Genomic DNA, 23470 nt, shown 5'->3' with positions numbered 1-23470 from the left:
ATTTACATTACTCTGTGGAAAAATACAGCATTTATTCATAGTAAGATATTCCAGAAAAATAAATCATATTTCCTTGAGCAGGCAACAAACTTGCTATGCCCTTGAAAACTCAATGATAGCAAACATTTGTGATTAAGGATGGTGTGAATTCAGCAGCAGGTCATAGAGTCATAGCGTGATACAGCGTGGAAACAGGCCATTCGGCCCAACTTGCCCACACCGGCCAACATCCCAACTACTCTAGTCCCACCTGCAATGGTTACTATCCCTCCAAATCTGTCCTATCCATGTATCAGTCTAACTGGTTCTTAAATGTTGGGATAGCTTCTGCCTCAAATACCTCCTCTGGCAGCTTGTTCCATACACCCACCACCCTTTGTATGAAAAAACGACCCCTCAGATCCCTATTAAATCTTTTCCCCTTCACCTTGAACCTATGATTCATAATTCAATTCATTCCATTATCAGAAATGTTGGAATTCAAGCATTGAAACAATGAACAACAACATTTGCTGGCCTGGATGCAAATGCAGGACAGAACTAAAGGGGGCTGTGACATTACTTATTAGCCCAAAACAGTTCATTTAAATACAAAATTAAGGTACTCATACAATGGCTGATCAATAACACTTTCCGAGTATGATCTAATAAAGTATAGGTGTCTGCTTTGCTTAAAATATTAATGCACATATCTCAGATTCCTGGACCCATAATATGGTATGAAAAGAATGACTCGGAACAAGAAAATCAAGTTTAATGGTTTTTGACATTAATGGCCGGAAATTAATAATTTTCAATTTTGTGCAGTTTGTCTTCTTCGGGTGCAATAAAGTCAAATGTAGCACAGTTAAGTACAGAATAAACAGCAAAATAAAAGCAGAAACTGGGATATTAATTTCCTAAACATGGTTCAGCTCTTTCATTTATATTCAACAATTTCAGTGACAATGTTTCAAAACAATGCATGCGTCAAATTACATTTTCCACTGCAGTCATCTTTCAACCACTTGAAATTAGATTACTTTTAGGTACCTTTAGGTACAGTTCTAGCTACTTTGTTCAGTAGACAGACATACGGAGAACTAGTTTGAAATACATGTTTTCATAACATTGCTACAACCCCTCCAGCAAATGACGCCACATCCAATCAATAAAGACTAAATATAGACAACAACTCAAGTGCTAAAAATGCAATGCCTAACCTATGACACAAAATGAGGCAGGACTTCCTTGAGACACACACATAGCGTTGCCAGGAAATTCACCACCACCATACAAATGAACAATTCAGTTTCCAGGAATCCAAAATAATTCAGTATTAATTAAAGGTACTGTTTTCTTCCACACTCCCGCACCTGTCGTGCAGTTGAACCAGAGCAACATAGCTTTGGCACCGTTTGGCTCGGAACTGAATATAAAATGTCATGTTTTATAAATTTATTGAAAACTCGCCATACTCATTCAGATACCTCCAGAAACAAAAAAACTCCAACATTTCTGGCTTTATTGTCCTTTCAAAATTGATTCATCATTAACAGTTTGCAATTAATATCTTCATCAGTCACATCATCTAAGCCAAATCCGGCCTATTTGTACCAACAGCCCCAAACCCAATTGCTCAATATCTCATCTCCAAAGTTTGTTTATATCTTTCTTCATCTTAACACCAGTCCCTCTTGCTTTAAATGACTTCCTTTACTCCTTAGCTTTGCACCCTGCCTGTCAAGAATCAAGAGTGTTCAATTGTCATATGCACCAACAACGGAACAATAATTCTTACTTGATGCAACCTAACAGGCCCATAAATGCAATAACCCACAAACCGTATACAGCAATAAAAAGTACAATAAATGAATACCCGCAATACTAGGTAACCATCATAATGCAAAGTAAAAACACAAAGTACAAAGTGTAATCAAAGACACAGCTGATAGGAGATCATAGTTACTGAGGATAATGTTGTGTAGTTTTCAAGAGCCGGATGGTTGTCAGGTATAACCGTTCTTGAAACTGGTGGTCACTGTTTTCAGGCTCCAGTTCCTTCTCCCCGATGGTAGTAGCAAAGAGAGAGCATGGTGAGGAGGTGTGACAATGTCGTTTTAAGGCAGTACCTCTCATTGATCCCGTGGCCAGTGGGGAGGTCAGCGCTTGAGATGGACTATCACGCTCTGTAGCCTCCTTCGTTCTACGACAATGGAGTTGCCGAACCAGGCTGTGATACAACCAGTCAGTACGCTTTCTACTGTATACCTGTAGAAGCTCAATAGAGTATTTGTCGATATAATGAGCTTTCTTTGTGATTACATCGATATGCTGGGCCTAGGTCAAGTCTTCAGAGATATGCACGCCCATTATCTTGAAGCGATTCACTCTCTGCTCTGCTGTTCCATTGATGAAGACAGGTTCATGGATCCTCAGTTTCCTCTCCTAAAGTCAGAGCGATTAGAGCAGAGAACTGAGCACACAGCCTTGAGGTGCTCTTGCATTGATGGTTATCGAACCATCTTCTCAGCTGTTATCAGGCAACAGAACCATCCTCTCACCAGCTAGAATGCAATCCTGACCTCCCATCTGTCTCAATGGAGACATTCGAGCTATCTTTAATCGGAATTTATCTTGCACTAAATGTCGTACCCTTTATCTGTACACTGTGGACAGCTTGACTGTAATCATGTAGTCTTTTCTTTGACTATACACCACAAAGGATTTTCATTATATTTTGGTACGAGTGACAATACACTAAACTGAACAAAGAGGAAGTATTGCCAATTCATACTGATTGGTTTCTGTCAATGAGGAAGTCTAGGATGCAATTTCTTAGGAATGTAGAATGCAGATCTCCGAGTTTGATATTTAGATGAGATGATGGTGTTGAATGGCGAGTTGTAGTTGATGAACGACGGCCTGACAGAGGTGTTCTTATTGTCCAAGTGGTCCAGTGCAGAGTGGAGAGTCAATGGGATCACGTTTCCTGTTGATCTATTGGGTTGCTGGGCAAATGGTAGTGGGTCCAGATCCTTACTAAGGCAGGGGTTGATATGCTCCAGAACCAACCTCTCAAAAATACACTTCATCACCACAGACATTAGTGGCACTAGTCAGAAGTCATTGAAGCATGTTGCCATACTCTCCTTGGGCACTGTTATTGTTGAAGTCCCCATAAAACAGGTGGAAACCTTGGATTTTAGTCATAAGGATGAAAAATATCCACAAAAAATTCAATTGGTCTGTGCAGGTTTTACGAACACGGCAGGTACCACCTAAGGGGTGGACTCTTTCCGTGGATTTGACCTCATGAAGGATCTTCTGACATTGGCCTTGGTGACTGAGATTGCATTGTCGCCAGACCCAAAGAGGCGCATCAATCAGGGCTTCACCTGGCAATCGATGTGAACTACAGCGGCAAAACAAAGCTGGTAGTAGTTAGTAGTTTTGTTGGAAAAAAGACTGGGCATGCTTATCAAATGAGCTGCTCAGAAATCTGCCCTTGAAAGGACAAGCGGGTGGGTCCCAGAATGTGAGCAGGCAAAGCAAATCAATCAGCTGTTTGGTTTCTAGGCAACGTTGAAACATTTTGTTATTTTAATGCTGGTGGAAATTGTAAAATGAAAATACATTCCAAGAAATATTACTTTACTGGAGAAGTGGATGCAATGAAACATCCAAAAACCTTCCAGTTTATCATAAGAATGGTTTTCTAATCCATTTGAAATCTGGGACCCTAACATTTCTACCTATTCTGGTCTATTTGCCAATGCAGTTGATTCTTAATGTCCAGTTTGAAAATAGAGGTCGACACTGGCCTGCCAGTTTTCCCACAATAGCTGCCAAAACATATTGAAAATTGATTAACCATTTGAGAATTGGTATGAGAATTTAGATCGATACTGGAATACTAGTGATCTTAAACCATGTCACGAGACGCTATTCCAGAAACTCCCTGATCTGCTCTTGGTATGGTACTTTATTTGTTACAGGGGTACCGAGGTTCAGTGAAATTCATTTTAGTATACAGTTCAGTACAAGTATCATTATATACAAGCGCTTAGATACAGATTAGATAAGCATCTGAGCAAAGTACAAGTGTACAGCAGTAGAACTGCTGAGATAGTATACAGAGTCGCCAGTTTGGCCTATGGATACTGCTTGACTGCACTCTGAGAATTTTACTGAGAAAGTGGTTGTTTAAAATGAATAAATCAGCATTTCCTGATATCAGTCTGAAGGGTCTCGACCCGAAACGTCACCCATTCCTTCTCTCCAGTAATGCTACCTGTCTATCTGAGTTACCCCAGCATTTTGTGTCATCTAGCATTTCCTACCCTTTGATTAAGGACAGGAGTTGTACAACATCATCCTATTCATTACACAGCGTTTCAGTTTCAAAACCAATATGCTGCAAGGAAGCACTACTAGTTTATTTCAAATAAATATTGCAATTTAAAAATTCCTACATTTACTCGACCGAGCATGATTATAGAAATATAACGTTGTGGTATGATTAGTTCTGTTAGAACATGTGGGAGTGGGTAGAATGGAAGGCGCGAGGAATGGAGGAGAGCAAGCAGAATGCCTACACAGTAAACCCTCGTAAATAACGGACCATACATTCAGTGCGAAATGCTGAAATATGAAATGGGTTGTCACAAAACATTATTAAAGTTAATCCAAAAATTCTTCAAAAATATAATTGACTAAGAAGAAAATAAAGTATAAGTAAATAATGTTAGACAAGGTACAAGGTAGAACCTTGGCAGAGCGGTTGAATTTCTGCTTTACTGCGCCAGATACCTGGATTCGATCCTGACCACGGGTGCTGGTTGTATGGAATTTGTACATTCTCCCCGTGACCTGCGTGGGTTTTCTCCGGGCACTCCGGTTTCCCCCTATACTCCAAAGACGTACAGGTTTGTAGGTTAATGGGCTTGGTATAATTGTTAATTGTCCCTAGTGTGTTACTGTGCAGGGATATCTGGTCGGCACACCAAAGGGCCTGTATTCACGCTGAATACAGAGAGAAAAATAGATTTGACAAGTCAAATACCCAGCTTTTTCATCATAATAATTCCTAACTCTTTATTTGTTACAGGTGGCATTGATATGGCATCATGCAAAGTAGGTTTGGCAAATGTGCAACCCACCAGAGAGACAGGCAGTTGTGTCCATCCACTTCAGCAGTTGTCCTACACTCAGTTCCCCGCAGTGGTTAGCATGACAAGGCAGGATGAACTGGCTCATTTTCACTTCTGTCGGGTTAATGTACTTAACCCCATTTTCGAGGATAAATGGTGGCTCTTCGAGTATCTCCAATTGTTCACTTGCCGACATTGTTAATTTGAGGAAATCCTGGTAAAGGGGACACAATTTGGATGATGAGTAAGACTGTAGGAAAATGTTCATCAATGTAAATAACAGTACTTCAGGATACCAATAAAAATAAAGCACAAACAGGGACACAGGGTCATGGTACATTAGAACACCACAATTTGGGGGAAATTACAAGAAAGAAACTATCTCAATTTCAAAATTGAGGATGTTTGTGGTATGCAGGTTAGGTAGCACTGTTTCAGTTTTGGAGAAGTACATAAACACAGGTAGGATTCATGCAGTATTTTCCCCAGCGGTGGGGAAAACAACAAACTAGAGGTTGTTTGTTTAACTTGAGAGGGTGAAGGCAAAAGGAACCCAAGGGGAAACTTTTTCCAGACAGAGGGTATATAGAACAAGCATCCAAACAATGTAGTTGATATAGGTGCAATAACAACAGTGAAAAGGCATTTGGACAGGTGGGTACACAATAGGAAAGGGTTAGAGGGATTAATGTACTTATCGTCATCGACAAGTTGGGCCAAAAGGCTCCTTAAGTAACTTCATTACTATATACCTCCATGACAGCATTTCAGGAGAGCAATATACTATCTATCTATCTATCTATCTATCTATCTATCTATCTATCTAATCTATCTATCTATCTATTCTTGACCGGTTTTGGCCATCTGTGCTGCGATTTCCGAGAGATCGCTGCTACCTACGGCCGTCATTTTTAGCCACCTTGCTCAGAGCCCCCCTCCGCCGTATTTGTGCCGAGGATTTTTCCCGTCGATGAAAAATGACAGAGATATTAATGATTTTACAAAATCCCCCATTCTCTCTGCTGCCCCTGCTGGCGGCAGGGGGGAGGGGCTATAAAACCAGGAAGTGGTGTGCCTCAATCAGTGTCTGCAAGCTGGAGGAAGGTAGGGTCACGTTTCTCTGAGCTGTGAATAACACTGAACACATGTCTACTCAAATGTAAGTGGCCTTAGTGGTTCTAAAACGCTTGCAGAATGTGTCTATTGGTTCTAAAATGTTTGCAAAAAGTGTTTATAGGTTCTAAAATGTTTGCAAAAAGTGTATCTTTTGGTTCTACAATGCTTGCAGAATGTGTCTTTTTTGGTTCTAAAATGTTTTTTTAGGTTCTTCCCCCCCCCCTCCTCCTCCTCCCCCCCCCCCCCCCCCCCTCCCCTCCCCCCTCCTCCCCTCCCCCCTCCACAGCCCCTACCCTATTCCCTCCACCCTCCCTGCTCCCCACCTCACCCCTCTCAGCACCCCCTCTCTCCCCTCACTCTCACCCTCTCTCTCTCCCTCCTCTCTCTCTCCTCCCCCTCACCCCCCCCTCACCCACCCCTCTTCTTCTCCTCCTCTCCACCCCCCTATCCCTCTTTCCCCTCTCTCTGTGTCTCTCTCTCTCTGTCTCTGCCCTCTCTCTGCCCTCACTCTCTAAGCCCCCTCCCCCCCCCTCTAGATGTGACTGCACGTTGGGGGCTATGCGTCAGTAGACAGGGTGGTTATGGGGTAAAAGGAGCAAATTAATAATATTAATATAATATCTAGGGGGTAATTAGCATGAGTGAAGGGGGGGGGGGTGTTTAGTGTGTGTGACGCGGCATGCCGTCTCTCCCCCCCCCCCCCCCCCAACAACCGCACGTTGGGGGAACAGACCCAACGGGTCTGCACTTGGTCTGGTATTCAATACAATTCAGCCACATGTCAATCTTTGGCAGGTAACTGGGAAGGGGGGTATGGGGAGGAAGGGAAGTATGGGGAGGGAAGGGGGTATGGGGATGGGGAGGGAGGGGGGTATGGGGAGGAAGGAAGGGGGGTATGGAGAGGAAGGAAGGGGGGTATGGGAGGAAGGAAGGGGGGTATGGGGAGGAAGGGGGGGGTATGGGGAGGAAGGAAGGGGGGTATGGGGAGGAAGGAAGGGGGGTATGGGGAGGGGGAGGAAGGAAGGGGGGGGTATGGGGAGGAAGGAAGGGGGGTATGGGGAGGAGGGAAGGGGGTATGGGGGGAGGGAGGAAGGGGGGTATGGGGAGGAAGGAAGGGGGGGGGTATGGGGAGGAAGGAAGGGGGGTATGGGGAGGAAGGAAGGGGGGTATGGGGAGGAAGGAAGGGGGGTATGAGGAGGAAGGAAGGGGGGTATGGGGAGGAAGGGGGGAGGGGTGGCAGGTAGTGGGAGGGGTGTAAGGGAGAGGGGCAGTGGGAGGGGAGACTTGACAGCGACCGACCTTTCCCCGAGATTCTGCTCCGAGCAACAGCAGGCCGTGCGAAACCAGCGACAAGAGTTCACTTCTCCATATCGCGTTCACATCGCCGTGCCTCACGACCAGGAGCAGAGCGGCCTTCGGACTCTCAGAAGGGGGGGTGGAAAGACCCGTGAGCAGATAAAACCTGGCGCCTGAGTTGTTGAGCTAGTTGCGTTTCCCCTACAAGGCTCCCTCTCGACCCCAGCGCGCCTCCGACTGCGGCACGAACAACCTCGCTCCGCCCGGGACACACGCGGTCACTCTGCACACTTTTACTAAAGTGGCTCCTCGGAAATACGGGGACTGTGTGTCACAAACAGCTTGGCCTCGAGTTCAGGGCGTTGAATCATTCAATCGTTATTTTACGCAACACTTACACTCCTTGGGAAAAACTTGCATTTGCATGGCGCCCGTTAGCGCGATAAATTGGAAAGCACCCAACTTTGCTGTTGACAAATGTAACTGAGCTTAACGAGTCTCGTGTTCAATCTCTGAAATGGGATTTGAACCAACAACCCTGCTGGCTCCATTCCACAGGTGAGAGTACAGATATAACTAAATAATCCATGCCATAATGTTCCCAACTACCACCTCCTCAGAACAGCGCCTTTTAATGCTTGAGAATGTCAAAAGTTGTCATTTAAAATGGCCCGTAGACAAAAAAGCTGGAGAAACTCAGCGGGCGAGGCAGGGTAAGGAATATGCGACGTTTTTCAGACTGAACTTAAGATTTTTCGATTTTTCCAGCATCTGCAGTTCTTTCTTGAACATTTAAAATGGCCCAATTATCTGTATATTAGACAAGTTATACAATTGCTGACCCTTAGTTTAAAATTCTACCAGTTACCAGACAAGGATTGATACCAGTGGCAGAATTTAATTGAATATTGTATATTTCAGAGGACATATTTTACAGCTAATCATCAGGTTATTGAAGTTAACAGATCCTTTAGAAAACATCTTTGTCAGAATTACCTTTGGACCTGGTAGCTTAAGTGGTATTCGCTGCAGAGTTTAATGTTATTTCTTAAGTTCTTCACTATGTTTTGATATGACACAGTTATTTAATTTAGGAATATTCTTTTGCATTTGTATTTGCATTTTTTATCTGATATCTAAAACTGAGGAGCTGCATGGTTTCAGCTAAACGGATAAACTAACAACTTGTGAGTTTAGAAGAATGACGGGTAATTTAATTGAAACCTATGAAATACCTATGGGACATGAGAGATAGATGTGGGAATGTTTTGAGTGTCTGGAACCAGGGACCACAGCCTCAAATTAAAGGATTAGGCCATTCAAGACTGAGATGGGAAGATTTTTTTTTCACCTGGAGAGGAATGAATCTTTGTAATTTGCTTCCCAAGAGAGCTCTGGAGGCTCAATGTCGTACTATATTAAAGTGGTCGAGTTTGAATAACAGTCCCAACCTGAAACGTGGTCTGTCCATTCCCTCCACAGATGCTCTCTGACCCGTTGAGTTCCTCCAGCATTTTATATTGTGCTCAAGATTCCAGCATCTGCAGTGTCTTATGTCCCTGGTATTAAAGAGATTGATTGATTTTGAAATAGAAAGAGAACAAATGCGTACGAGTTTAGAACAGGAAAGTATGATGAGGTAAAAGATCAGTAATTATTTTATTGAACAGTTTAGCAGGCTGCATAGCCTGCTCTGGTTTCCAATTGCCATGTGTAGGAAGGAACTGTAGATAGGCACAAAATGCTGTAGTAACTCAGCGGGACAGGCAGCACCTCTGGAGAAAAGGAATGGGTGACGTTTTGGGACGAGGCCCTTCTTCAGACTCGCAACTTGGGTCGAGACCCTTCTTCAGACTCCCATGTGTTATGTTATATATAAGATAACTACTTTGGGGGGTTTTACAGTTGTAAGTTATATAGTTAAGTTACTGCCTCACTGGAAAAAACATATATCCATTCAAAAATACAAGCTATTTCTGTCACATGGATTGTTGCTGATAACTAGACCGCATTAATATTTATTTTCCTTAACTTTTATTGTTCCTATTCTTCCTGTTGCTGTTTATTTTGTTTCTCCCTTCACAAGGCTATCTGCCAAAAACATGTACAAACATGTGTTAATACTGTACGAGGCTATGGGTTTACAGAAAGCCAACATTTAACAGGGAAAGATCTAAGTTCAGTTATTTTAAAGCAAATTAAGATAAACAGTTGTTTTGTTTCAAAGACTGGAAGCAGAGGAAGGTTTTGATCAAGATGTCTAAATGCTGCAATCCCTAAAAGTGTTTATCCATGTCCCCAAGACATCTCCATTAACTGTCCCAAGTTCCCCAGTCCTCATGCCTCTCTCCATGGTAAAAACAGAGAATTACTCATTGAAGATCTTGCGCATCCCCTGCGGCTCCACTCAGAGATGACTGCTTTGTTTTGTCAGGGGCCCTATTCTCCCTCTGGTTGACATAATTTCTTTAATGTACATAAAATCTCTGGATTTTCCTTAATATTCTGGTGGGAATAAAAAGGTACTTATGTTATTTGAGGAACATTAATGTTCTCCTGGTGTCCTACCCTTTAGACCAATGTCATCTAAATAGTTAAATAGGGAACAATCTAATATTTTTTGTAAAATCTTGTATTGGGCATAAATATGGCCACACTTCCTGCCACATAAAAGAGATAACACTTCAAAAATACTCTATTATCTGCAAAGTATTTTGAGATTATAAAAACTATTGTATCATTGTAAGCTATTTCCAGGTGACAGAAATGCAATTGGAGTTTCAATTGCAATGGGGCAGGAGGAGGAGCAGAAATGAGGATTCCAACATTCATCTTGAAAATCAGCAAATCTGTTTAATGAGGCCCATGAACATTAATAGTGAAGTAACAATATAGATATGGGAGAGATCTGGAGATTTCAATTCTGATTTAGAATGCAGCAGACTTTTTCTTATGTTGAAATATCCCCTTTAGGAAACAATGGGATTTATTTAGTATCTGGGACAGTTTTAGGCTATTCAAAAATCAAGGTTTTGGCATCCTGCAGCCAACCAAAATAATGACACTGTGTGAGGAGCTAAGTCTTATATATTTTTTTAATTGAATAGTGGAGGTGAATATCTGCATTGCGTTAAAAAAGCCAAATATTCAAACCTAGACTGCCTGGAGAACCATTAGTGCAAATGGATAAAAATAGAGGAACGTACGGGTTATTTTTATTCTGCAAATTAATATAATGTTTTAGATTTTACAAATAATACTCTATTCCCGGGTAATCATTTCATTTTATATCTCCAATTTGCCATCTTAGTTCAGCTTTGCTGAAACTGCCCATGTTAATAATATACAATTTTAAACTGAGTATAATTTGTTAATAGTCAAGTATTTACTGCGTTTATATTATTTCTTTGAAACTCAGTGATTTCATAATTTCCTGGGTAAAATAATATTTACCAAATAAGCACATTACTAATGTTGAACTTTCCAAATCCTTATTGGAAGGTGTTGAATTCAATATTGAGCACCTCATCTTTTGTCTAGGCACATTACAGCCCTTAGGACTTAATACATAATTGAACAATTTTCTCATACCCAGTCTTTCCTGTTTGTGTCAATTCTGATGAAAAGCCACAAGCCTGTAAAACTACTTGGTTTCCCTCTCTCCACAAATGCTAACTGATCTGCAGAATGTTTCCAGCTGCAGTGATCACTTGGGTTAGCATCTCACAATCTGACCATTGTTATTTTTTTTTCCCTCACTAACTGCCTTCATTCCACATACACGTTCTTCTCTGAGATAACACTCAAAGCAATCATGTCACTCTAGCCACCTTGTTCTCCACCCAATCTCAGTTATTCTTTTTGTTTGCTCCATGCCTCCCCTATCTTAAAACACTACAACTTTAAACACTCAGTTCTGATGAAGGTTAACCCAAAACATTAATTATTTTTCTCACCATAGTTGTTTGATCCATTGTGCCCCTGGCTGTTTCTGTTTTAATCCATATTTGAATTGAATTGAATTGAATAAATTTTATTCGCCAAATATGTATACGTACAAGGAATTTGCCTTGGTGCTTTGCTCGCAAGTAACAACACGATATAGTAGATAAGGGAGGGAGAGAGAAAATGGGGAATTACAGACCAGTTAGTCTAACATCGGTAGTGGGGGGAAACTGCTAGAGTCAGTTATTAAAGATGGGATAGCAGCACTTGGAAAGTGGTGAAATCATTGGACAAAGTCAGCATGGATTTACGAAAGGTAAATCATGTCTGACGAATCTTATAGAATTTTTTGAGGATGTAACTAGTAGCGTGGATAGGGGAGAACCAGTGGATGTGGTGTATCTGGACTTCCAGAAGGCTTTCGACAAGGTCTCACATAAGAGATTAGTATACAAACTTAAAGCACAAGGCATTGGGGGTTCAGTATTGATGTGGATAGGGAACTGGCTGGCAAACAGGAAGCAAAGAGTAGGAGTAAACGGGTCCTTTTCACAATGGCAGGCAGTGACTAGTGGGGTACCGCAAGGCTCAGTGCTGGGACCCCAGCTATTTACAATATATATTAATGATCTGGATGAGGGAATTGAAGGCAATATCTCCAAGTTTGCGGATGACACTAAGCTGGGGGGCAGTGTTAGCTGTCAGGAGGATGCTAGGAGACTGCAAGGTGACTTGGATAGGCTGGGTGAGTGGGCAAATGTTTGGCAGATGCAGTATAATGTGGATAAATATGAGGTTATCCATTTTCGTGGCAAAAACGGGAAAGCAAACTATTATCTAAATGGTGGCCGATTGGGAAAGGGGGAGATGCAGCGAGACCTGGGTGTCATGGTACACCAGTCATTGAAGGTAGGCATGCAGATGCAGCAGGCAGTAAAGAAAGCAAATGGTATGTTAGCTTTCATTGCAAAAGGATTTGAGTATAGGAGCAGGGAGGTTCTACTGCAGTTGTACAGGGTCTTGGTGAGACCACACCTGGAGTATTGCACACAGTTTTGGTCTCCAAATCTGAGGAGGGATATTATTGCCATAGAGGGAGTGCAGAGAAGGTTCACCAGACTGATTCCTGGGATGTCAGGACTGTCTTATGAAGAAAGACTGGATAGACTTGGTTTATACTCTCTAGAATTTAGGAGATTGAGAGGGGATCTTATAGAAACTTACAAAATTCTTAAGGGGTTGGACAGGCTAGATGCAGGAAGATTATTCCCGATGTTGGGGAAGTCCAGGACAAGGGGTCACAGCTTAAGGATAAGGGGGGAATCCTTTAAATCCGAGATGAGAAGAACTTTTTTCACACACAGAGTGGTGAATCTCTGGAACTCTCTGCCACAGAGGGTAGTTGAGGCCAGTTCATTGGCTATATTTAAGAGGGAGTTAGATGTGGCCCTTGTGGCTAAGGGGATCAGGGGGTATGGAGAGAAGGCAGGTACGGGATACTGAGTTGGATGATCAGCCATGATCATATTAAATGGCGGTGCAGGCTCGAAGGGCCGAATGGCCTACTCCTGCACCTAATTTCTATGTTTCTATAATTAAAAATAATACATTATAATTTAAACATGTGAAGAATGAAATAAAATACCAGAGCACAAGGGGGCTACAGACTTTTGGCTGTTGAGTAGAGCTACTGTTCGTGGGAAAATGCTGTTTTTATGTCTGGCTGTGGTGACTTTGACAAGCAGGAGTCGCCTTCCAGAGAGAAGTGCTTCAAAGAGTTTGTGTCCAGGGTGAGAGGTGTCAGAGATGATCTTTTCCTGGCCCTTGCAGTGCACAATTCATCGATGGGGTGGGAAGGTTGCAGCCAACAACCTTCTTGGCTGATCGAACGATGCGCTGCAGCCTCTGGATGTCATGCTTGGTAGCTGAACCAAACCAGACCATAATGGAGAAGGTGAGGACAGACTCTATGATGACAGTATAAAACTGGACCATCATTGCCTGTGGCAGATTCTGTTCTCTCAGCTGCCGCAGGAAGTATATCCTCTGTTAAGCCTTTTTGACTGTGGTGTCAATGGTGGCCTCCCAATTAAGGTCCCTGAAGATGATGGTTACAGGGAACTTAAATGACTCCACAGATGTGACTGTGGTTTTGTTGATGGTGAGTGGGGGGACAGGAAGCTCTCCTAAAGTCTACAATCACTTCCACCGTCTCAAGAACATTGAGCTCCAGGTTGTTGCAATGGCACCAGGTCGCCAGCTGTGTCACTTCCTGTCTGTAGGCAGATTCCTCCCCATCCTGGATCAGTCCAATCAGGGTTGTCTCGTCCGCAAACTTGAGAAGCTTGACAGAGGAGTCTGTGAATTCTGATTTCTTTATTCAACTGACTTATCTATCATTGTACTGGTATTTGATCAGTTTAGAAGAGCAAGGTGTCTTGTCTCAATGACTATCGACAGATGGCATTAAAGTACATGGTGTGAAGTGCTTTGAGAAGTTGCGAGAACTGGACCCACTACCATTTGCCTACCGCCACAATAGATCAACGAAGGATGCAAACTCACTGCCTCTTCATTCTGCACTGGACCATTTGGACAATAAAAACACAGATATCAAGCTGTTTTTCATAGACTACAGCTCAGCATTCAACACCATCATCCCCTCCATATGTGCTACCAATCTCAGGAAACTGGGTGTCTGCACAACCCTCTGCAGCTGGATCCTCAACTTTCTCATCAACAGAACACTTACGAGATGTACTAACATCTGTACGAGGTGGCAACAACACCTCCAACTCGCCAACAACACTACTGTTATTGGATGAATTACACAAAATGATGAGTCGGAGTATAGGAAGATGATCATTCATCTGAATGAATGCTGCCAGAACAACAACATTGCTCTTAATGTCCGTAAATCCAGGAACTGATTGTTGACTTTAGAAGAGGAAGTCTGAGAATCCACAAACCTGTCTTCATGAACGGGTCGATGGAGAATTATAAAACATCAAGTCCCCGGATGTGCGTATCTCTGAAGATCTGTCCTGGACCCAGCACTTTGATGCAATCTTAAAGAAAGCCCATCAACTACTTAGAAAATTGAGAAGATATGGTGTGTCGAAAAATACTCTCTAAAACTTCAACAGGGAATATAATGACTGGTTGCATCACAGCCTGGTTCGGCAACAGGCCATCCAGGAATGAGTAAGACTGCAAAAAGTGGTGAACACTGCCCAGGCCATCACGGGTACTGACCTCCCCACCATCGAAGGGATCTACAGGAGGTGCTACCTCAAAAAGGCAGCCAGCATTATGAGAGACCCACACCACACTAGCCACGCTCTCATTTTACTCCTGCATCGGGAAGAAGGTATAGGAGCCCGTAAAATGTAACATCCAAGTTCAGAAACAGTTGCTCCCAACAACCATCAGGCTATTAAACACTACAAACTCCAACTACATTCCAAACTCCCTTGACTGCACTAGGGACTTTAGGCTTTGTTTTTGCATTATCTAGTTTATTTTAGTTTATGAAACTTATTTTTGTTTATTATGGTATCTACTATGTACTCTGTTTACATACCGGTTGTGTTGCTGCAAGTAAGAATTTTATTGTAACATTTCAGGATATATAACAATAATACATTCTTGACTCTTTGTTGCACACCATCATTCAAAAAAGTTTTCAATTTGTAAACTTTAGAGATACAGAGTAGAAACAGGCCCTTTGGTTCACCGAGTCCGCGCCAACCAGCGATCACCCCCATACACTGACATTATCCTATACGCACTGCAGAATTCAATTAACCTAGAAACCTGCACGCCTTTGGATTGTGGGTTTTCACCGGGTGCTCCGGTTTCCTCCCACAATCCGAAGACATACAGGTTTGCAGGCTAATTCGCTTCGGTTAAAATAATGGTAAATTTTCCTGAGTGTGTACGATAGTGCTAGTGGACAGGATGTTCACTGGTCGGTGTGGACTCGGTTGGCCGAAGGTCTAGTTTCCATGCTATATCTCAAAAGTCTAACCAAAGTCAAAGTTTCCTGTTGAATGCTGTCAGGCGTGATGGTAGTGGCAGATACAATAGTGGGATTTAAGAGGATTTCAGATTTGCACATGAATATGCAAGGAATAGAGGGACATGGATCATATGCAGTCAGACCTGGTTATATGCAGTCAGACCAGACAGTTTAACCTGGCATCATGTTCGGCAGGAACTTTGTGGGCCTAAGGTCCCGGCCATGTGCAGTGTTGTGCTCTGCAAAGTCTCATTGTAAAATTCTTGCCTCGGCTTTCAAATCTTCTTCATTATCTCAACTTTCTTGCGTCTGTAATCTCCTCCAGCCCTGTAACCGGCAATAATTCTGGCGATTGTTTGTGTCCAAATGTAGCCTCTCACCGTTGGCATCTGTGGATTCAGCTGTTGAATTTTACTTGCCAAATTTTGTTCCTAAATGCACCTTGAATCATTGTGTTTACATTAAAACCCCTGAATAAATACACATTGTAGTATTATTATTATCTATCTTTCTCTCTCTGACCTTATATGAGAGCAACCATTATTTAATCGATAATGGTTTACACTTAGTTTTCAAAATCCATAAATAAAATGGTCAGTTCTCAAACAAAGATTCCAATAATCTGCCTTTGCACACTTAATGGACACTGCTCAATATAACATGAAAAACTTATGACATTAAAAGACTGATTTATGATCCTGTGGAATTTTATTGTATTCTAATTTATTGCGTTGACGTGCGGTTCCGAAAATTATATATTTAAAATCCCAACGAACTAGTTTGTAACTTGTTATGTTACCAACACTGTAGGATTTTTTTAATACTTTGTAACCCGCTGTCTGACTCGATGCAAGTAGCAATTTGCTGACGTGTCACACAGTCTGTTCAAGGCTCCAGCGCGGGTTAAACTACACGGCATCCATCACACGCACAGTAAATGCTGACTTTTATTGTGACAAAAACAATTCCTCGATTGCTGCCGAGTCATCGTGAGTGCGACGGTTAGAGTTGATCCGCCTGCAACGATCATCTCGGCCAGTGGCCGCTCCGCTCGCTGCTGCTCAGTGGCTGCGGCGGCTGTCACTCGCTGCACGGAGCAGCTTGCACACGCTCAATCTCCACCTCCTTGCTTTAGGTGTGACCGGGGAATCTGTCACCGAGCTTCAGTTTTGGAGATAAATCAGGACCGGGGCAGGGGGGTTGCAAAGAGCCAGCCGGGGAGCGAGTAAAGCGCCGGCTTGCACCCTCTTTTCTCCGGGTCGAGTGTAAGTATCCAGGAGGGAAGGGAGGCGGTGGTGGGGGGTGAGAGAGAGCAGCAGCGGCGGCGGCCTTTTCGGCGGTTCTTGCATGTCGGTGTGAAAAATTGTGGCGGCCGAGGTTGTTACAACGTAGCGGAGGGTCAATGCAAAATGTCCGAGCAACGTTGTTGCAACCATCGGCTACATAGCTCGTTGCCGCGATGTAGAGGTGGGAGGGGGGGTGTGATGTACCCTGACTTCAACTCCAGATGCTGCTATCAAAGCTCGGCCTGCGTCTCAGTCAAAGCGCTAGAAGACGGCACTGCTCCTACTACGCTCCCTTCATCCTCCCTTCATCTAGTACTAAAATCACCCTCCCCTCTCCCCTGTTCCCCAACTTTCATTTCCTTCTGAGTTGGGCTACTCACCGAGTTGGCGGGAGTTTACATCGACTGAAGGAGCTTCTCTCCTGACAAGCCTGGCGCTTAGGCGGCGGAATCTCAGCAGGGAAGCTAGATACAACGGATTAGCACTAAAACATTGCTGCTCTTCTGTTAAAGGCACGTGGGCGCTAATCACGCTTGTTTCCCCACCACTAAAATCCAATTTACTCCGCCGATGTTTTGTAGTCATTAACTAATTCGCCCTTCGTCTTTAATCAGAATAAAATGACGTTCCTTTAGGGAGGAGGAATTTATTTAGTCAGACGGTGATGAATCTGTGGAATTCATTGCCACAGCCTTCTGTGGGGAAGGCTGTGGGAAGTCGAGGGATATTTTAAAGGCAGAGATATATTCTTCATTAGTATGGGTGTCAAGGGTTCTAGGGAGAAGGCAGGATAATGGGATTGAGGAGAGAGTTAGATCAGCCATGATTGAATGACGGAGTAGATTTGATCTGCTCCTCTCACGTGCATTCCATCTTCAATTGCAGCAGAGTATTCACAATTTCTTTTGAGAAGTTCGGAGTTTGTCAACTTTGGACGAATTCCAGAATTTACTTCAGTGTTCTAGCTAAAGTTGTAAAACAGTTGACACTATTTGCCAATAGTGTCGTTTAAACAATTGTCTTTTTGTTCAGATCTCAACTTTATTAGGTCTCTAAAACAGATTGAATTTTTGAGAAAGTTAAATGGAATCACAAAATCAATCATCATATAACTGATTTTTAAAACAATCGAAAAATACCAAATGGTAACAGAATTTGACGATTTAAACCAATAAGTTCAACAGACATCTCCTGAACAAGCAACAGGTTCAGGTACTTGTAAGGCATTTAATTGTTTGGAATATGTATTTACAGGAGTCAAGATCATATCTCAGTTGATTGAATGTGGAGAGAAATGATAACTTACATAAGTGTTCTAAGATTACTTTTTTGTTGACTCTGAATTAGATTAAGGGTTCAAGGCCAATTTAAACAATTGTTAGCCAGAAGAGAGCATTGTTATGAGCAGGACAATCAAAGCATTACAAGTGTGGGAAGAGTGAACCACTTCAATCTAAGTTCCCATTTCATTTTGTTGGTTTGTATCCTTTTAACTCTGTCTCTTATCAGAATGTCCTTGTATGATGGGCCACAACTTGTTCGCATAACTTTCAGTGTTTGTAAAAAAACAGCAAATTAATAATTTGTGAGCATACGGCACTAATCAATCTAACTGAAGATGCCTATTTTCCAAATGTGCTAAGGTTTTTTCTTCTTCTACTGTTGCTACTTGCCAATTCCCATTTAGGTAATCAAACTAGTTAAACTACCAACCAGCCAATAAATGTGTGGGTATTAACAGATTTTGAAGCCCTTTTTTTTAAGCTGTTCAGTCATGAAGGTTTTTTATTGTAGATTGGCTATTTCCTACTAACCAATTGTAGTGCTTGTCAGTAGTTGCTCTGCCTAATATGCGATTTATATTACCAAGAGCTTGCATACGTCATACAGTCTGAGTAGCTGTTAGGTACTGTAACGTTCTGCAGACCAATGCTGTAAGTGGACTTTAATAAATATGAGTTGTATTTTGATGTGTGTACGACTCCACTCATTACATGGTGTCAGAAGTGAGTCTTACCTACTCCGTTCATGTCTATAGGGTTTTGTTTTTTTTACTTTAGTTTTATGTGCCTGTTATCTCTATCACGGCAAACTCGTCTTGCCATCCTAGTCCTCTGATCTTTGACTCTGACATTGCTGAACGCTGGTGCCTTTTCGAGCGCGACTACATTCACATCGTTCATCGCAACGATCCTCCAGATGTACGTGGTTCCGTGCTACTAAACCTGGCTGGTCCTGAGGCAATGAAACGTGCGGACCGTTTTACTTTTGATCCAGCTGTTTTAGATGCAAAGGACAGATCCTAGTGCCTGCAAAAACGATTGATGACCCTGCTGTTCTACTTGCAAAGTTTAAACAGCTGAGTGACCTCCCCTCGATCTCTGTTATCGAACGTACCAAGTTTTTTGCTTGTACGCAACAGGTTGGCGAGCCGATAGAATGTTTTATTAGTGGCTTGAAACGCATAGCTGCATGCTCTCATTTTCGAGATTTATGCGATGAACTGATCTGCGACAAACTCATTGCTTTATTTTGTTTCTACAAGGAAAGATGTAGATTGGTTATTTCCTACTAATCAATTGAAGTGCTTGTTAGTAGTTGCTCCGCCTAAAATGCTATTTATATTACCAAGAGCTTGCTTACGTAATTCAGTCAGTAGCTGTTAGGTACTGTAATGTTCTGCAGACCAATGCTGTAAGTGGATTTTAATAAATATGTGTTGTATTTTGAAATTCTCACATACAATTTGCACATCCATTAATGATTTTCTATCTGTTTCCCAACAAATTGCAATATTGTCAGGAGCTTTGTGTCCATTATTTAAAAACTATCATTGCAGATTATTATCTTGTGTTCATTAATTAGTTCATTGGCTGTTTGTGGAATGTCGTGTTACACAAATTGGCTGAGTTTGCCAATGTTGTAAATGACTACAGTAAAAAAAAAAGGTAGGCACAAGGGACTGTAGATGCTGGTTTGGGGGGGAAAAAAACAGTGCTGGACTAATTCAGTAGGTCAGGCAGCATCTCTGGAGGACATGAAACGGCAACATTAATTTGCTGCAAAATATTTATCAATGTTGTAAGGAGTCATATTTGATTTTTTTTTCTCTCTATTCCCAAGACTTGCCAAGTTTAAGGTTTCATTTATTTTTCTTGCTTGATGTATCTCTTAGTATTTTGAGTCAAAAAATAAGTTTGATAGTGAGGTTCCCCCAATAAATGCAATTGTCAATACTGACCAGGTACGAGCGTGGCTCCGTGGTTGCACCCAGAATGACACCGAGGCGGTCATAGCCTCTGAGCGACTGACAACCTGTCCCTTGTTGAGCGGTTGAAGCGGAGAGCTGGTTTTATCATGGTATTTTTTCTTTGTGTGTCTCGGTGTTGTTGGAGCTGGAATTGGATCGCCGACGGTGCGCGAACGTGGTTCTAACAGTTGCTTGGCCATAGGCAGAGTAGAGCGGGTTCGCCGTGACACGAGTCGTTCGGCCGAAGATCCCAGGAGAGGGTCGTGGACGATGTTTCTTAGGTTGAGTAAGTCGAGATAGACATCAGAGCCGGCCCTGTGTAGATATAGATATGCCATTTATTGTCACTATACATGTACAGTGAAACTGAAAGCTGCTCGTACTCAGTGCATACATACAATTTAGCACATAAAACAAGAAACAGAAAAAACAAAAAACAGAAGGGAGATGGGGGGGGGGGGGGGAATAGGTGCACAAATTCTGCGGCGCTACATACATATATACATATATACAGATGGAAGTCCGTGTTGGGCGGTGTAGTCAGTGCATGTGTGAATTTGAATTTATAGTAGATATAATTCTCGGAAAGCAACTATTCCTGAGTCTGTTTGTCCTGGATTTGATGCACAGTGTGAGCGTTCCATTAGTTTTGCGCTTCTTACCGCGCATTTGGCCAGGCCGTTGGACTGCGAGTACTCGGGGCTGCTGGTGCTGTGGTGAAAGTCCCAGCGTGTCGCAAAATCCTTGAAAAACTGACTAGAGAATTGAGCTCCGTTGTCTGAGAGTAGCTGGAGTGGTGCTCCGTGGACAGAGAAGTGGTGAGTTAGTTTCTGAATGACCATGGCTGAGGTCGGGCTACAGGAAGACCACACAGAGAAGGTCGATTTCGAACCATCCGTACTAGGAATCAACTGGAATCAGGTATTGTTTGCCGTACCACTCAAAGATGTCGGCTGCCACTGTGGACCAGGGTAAGCCCGGTGTGGGGACGAACGACAAGTGTGACCTCCGGGTTGGTTACAATAATGTATTCTGTGGGAAGCTTGCCTAGCTGGTTGTCATAAAGGTCTTTGTATTGTGCGAGTAGTTGTTGGGTGGGACATTGAGAAGTGGATAGTTGGTACACAGTTTTGCCGAAGGTGACTAGGCCCATGCCATGGTAGGCATCGATGCCCAGGAGGAGGGGCACTTCCCCTCTAACAATGATAAAGTCCAGATTGTAAACTTGGGATGCTAGGTGACATTGTGGTGTGACTTTACCAACTGGTTGCAATTCCCACCCCCACCCCCCCCCCCCCCACCCCCACCAAATGGGTGTAACTTGGAGTTTGTTTTCATGATGGTTTCACTGTTGTGAATTGTTTGGAAGTCTGATAAGGATAGTACGTTGCACTGTGCGCCAGTATCTATCTTTGCAGCGACTTTCGTGTTGTTGTTGGTGTTGTCATGGGATCCTTGTGTTTGCACAGTTGGTCAGTTAAAGAATGTATGTTATGGCTGTTTTCTTGCAGGTTTTGCAGTTTTGGCTCTGCTGGTGCCAATATTTCAGTCGGAGCCTCGTGGGAAAGTGTGGGCTCAAGCGCGTAGAGAGATTATTGTGGCTGGACCCTCGTACCACGAGCGCGGCAATAAAGAGTGAAGTGGTTTTTCTTCTTGCAGTAGTGGCAAGTTTTGCCGAAAGCCACTTCTGACACCATGTTTGTAGATGATCCACTACAACATGCATGGTAAAACATAGGTCTTTATTCCATTCAGAAATACAGAGCATTTAAGTTGCACAGCCGTGCTCATGAAGCTCGGCATACGTTCTGCTAGCTGCTAAGCTCAGCATACGTTCTGTCAGCATTAGTGTAGTACCGTAATACCAGGTAATGGGTGGCATGCATTATATGTGTAGTGGAGATTATAAATGGCATGGGTTAATAAAGGTTAATCTACACCCAAGGTCAATGATCAAGTGAGGAACGGACCACGATGGAATGGTGTCCGATTTTTCCGATTGTCCGTAAGGGGGGTAAATATGTACACTATTGGAACAGCCAATATACATGTACTAAACAGGACACACAATAAACAGGAAAGGAAAACACAGACTGAGACAAGATTTGCTCCAACCACCTAGCAGTCACTCTGTGAAGCAATGAATTCAGTCCTGATACAAATAGACTCCTCGGTTACGACAGATTTTGGCTGCTATAACTGAAACCCGTTACAAAGATGTACGTAATAATGAGGGTTAACTGTATGGCAAATACATGGATACAAAACCAACCCCCTTGACCCGAAATGTCACCCATTCCTTCTCTCCAGAGATGCTGCCTGTTCCGCTGAGTTACTTCAGCATTTTGTGTCTGTCTCATCCCTGTGATGCTTGATTTTCCAAAAGTAATTGAAGACTGACTGGCATAAAAATAATGGGTTGGATTTTAGTTTTTGCCCCATACCGTGGAATAACTTATTTTATAGACTCTTAAAGTAATTTTACATCCAAGATGCAACAACTAGTTTTCACTTTATTTTTAATAGAAATTATAAAACGGTTGAGTTGAAAGTTTTGATTATGTATGTCGTGCCACAGCCTGTGCCTGGGAATTGTTGTCCTTGTCTTACACATTGAACAGAGTTGATTCTGACACAGGAATACAAGAGAAAACTTAGCTACCATCTAAAACATATGCCTTGAAATTTGTATACCAAATGCTTTTAATATTCAGGTATAGGAAGGAACTGCAGATGCTGGTTTAAACCAAAGATAGACACAAAATGCTGGAGTAACTCAGTGGGAGACAGGCAGCATCTTTGGAGAGATGAAATGGGTGACGTTTCAGCTCGAGACCCTTATTCAGACTAGTCGGGGGGGGGAAAGGGAAACAAGAGATAGAGACAGTAGAGAGATATAGAACAAATGAATGAAAGATATGCAAAAAAGTAACAATAATAAAGGAAATAGGCCATTGTTAGCTGTTTGCTGGGGGTGAACGGGAACCTGGTATGACTTGGGTGGGGACAGATGGAGAGAGAGAGTGTGCAGGGGTTACTTGAAGTTAGAGAAATTAATATTAATATTTAGTGGCTGTTCTAATCAACTTGGATTAAGTTTATATCTATTTGGTGGATCAATTTTGATTTAGTTACAGGAGGTTATGAAGAGTTAGCATTTGCTGTACCTTTCCTTGGAAGGGATCAGGCTATAGGTGGGCAAAAACAAATATTTATACGTGTACCTATTTCCCCCTCAATAGTTTTTCAGCTTCTATCATGATGACATTGAATGAACTTGTTTACATAAAAAGTCAATTATGCAAAAGCAATTGCTTATTTTGTGTTTTTAACTAAAAAAAATACCTGAATGTATTATGAAATCAAGTGAGGTGAAGTCTTCATAGTGGAATCAGCCAATCAATTGTCCCAATAGTCTGTTTGG

The 23470-nt window shown here is 42.5% G+C and overlaps 2 protein-coding genes across 7 annotated transcripts in view; one reads left to right on the top strand and one right to left on the bottom strand.

The window, feature by feature from the left end:
• Positions 1-8065, bottom strand: part of LOC129701229 (acyl-coenzyme A thioesterase 11-like) — a 56749-nt gene extending 48684 nt beyond the window's left edge. For 2 of the 5 annotated variants that reach the window (XM_055642335.1, XM_055642337.1), the window contains exons 1-2: positions 7943-8065; positions 5142-5346 (exon numbers count right to left, since the gene is read on the bottom strand). In XM_055642335.1, coding sequence (XP_055498310.1) covers positions 5142-5328 — 187 coding nt within the window. In that variant the 5' untranslated portion in view covers positions 5329-5346; positions 7943-8065. Of the gene's footprint in view, positions 1-5141; positions 5347-7547; positions 7911-7942 lie in introns of those variants that run through there. The other 3 variants (XM_055642339.1, XM_055642334.1, XM_055642336.1) reach the window with 3 other exon arrangements.
• Positions 7974-23470, top strand: part of keap1b (kelch-like ECH-associated protein 1b) — a 49333-nt gene continuing 33836 nt past the window's right edge. Inside the window, exon 1 of one of the 2 annotated variants that reach the window (XM_055642333.1) lies at positions 7974-8102. The gene's annotated coding sequence lies outside the window, so the exon portion shown is untranslated. Of the gene's footprint in view, positions 8103-16557; positions 16776-23470 lie in introns of those variants that run through there. The other variant, XM_055642332.1, reaches the window with a different exon arrangement.

The sequence above is a fragment of the Leucoraja erinacea genome, chromosome 10 (assembly GCF_028641065.1).
Source record: "Leucoraja erinacea ecotype New England chromosome 10, Leri_hhj_1, whole genome shotgun sequence".
NCBI classification, from domain to species: Eukaryota; Metazoa; Chordata; class Chondrichthyes; order Rajiformes; family Rajidae; genus Leucoraja; species Leucoraja erinaceus.
This window is presented reverse-complemented; position numbering and strand designations above follow the sequence as displayed.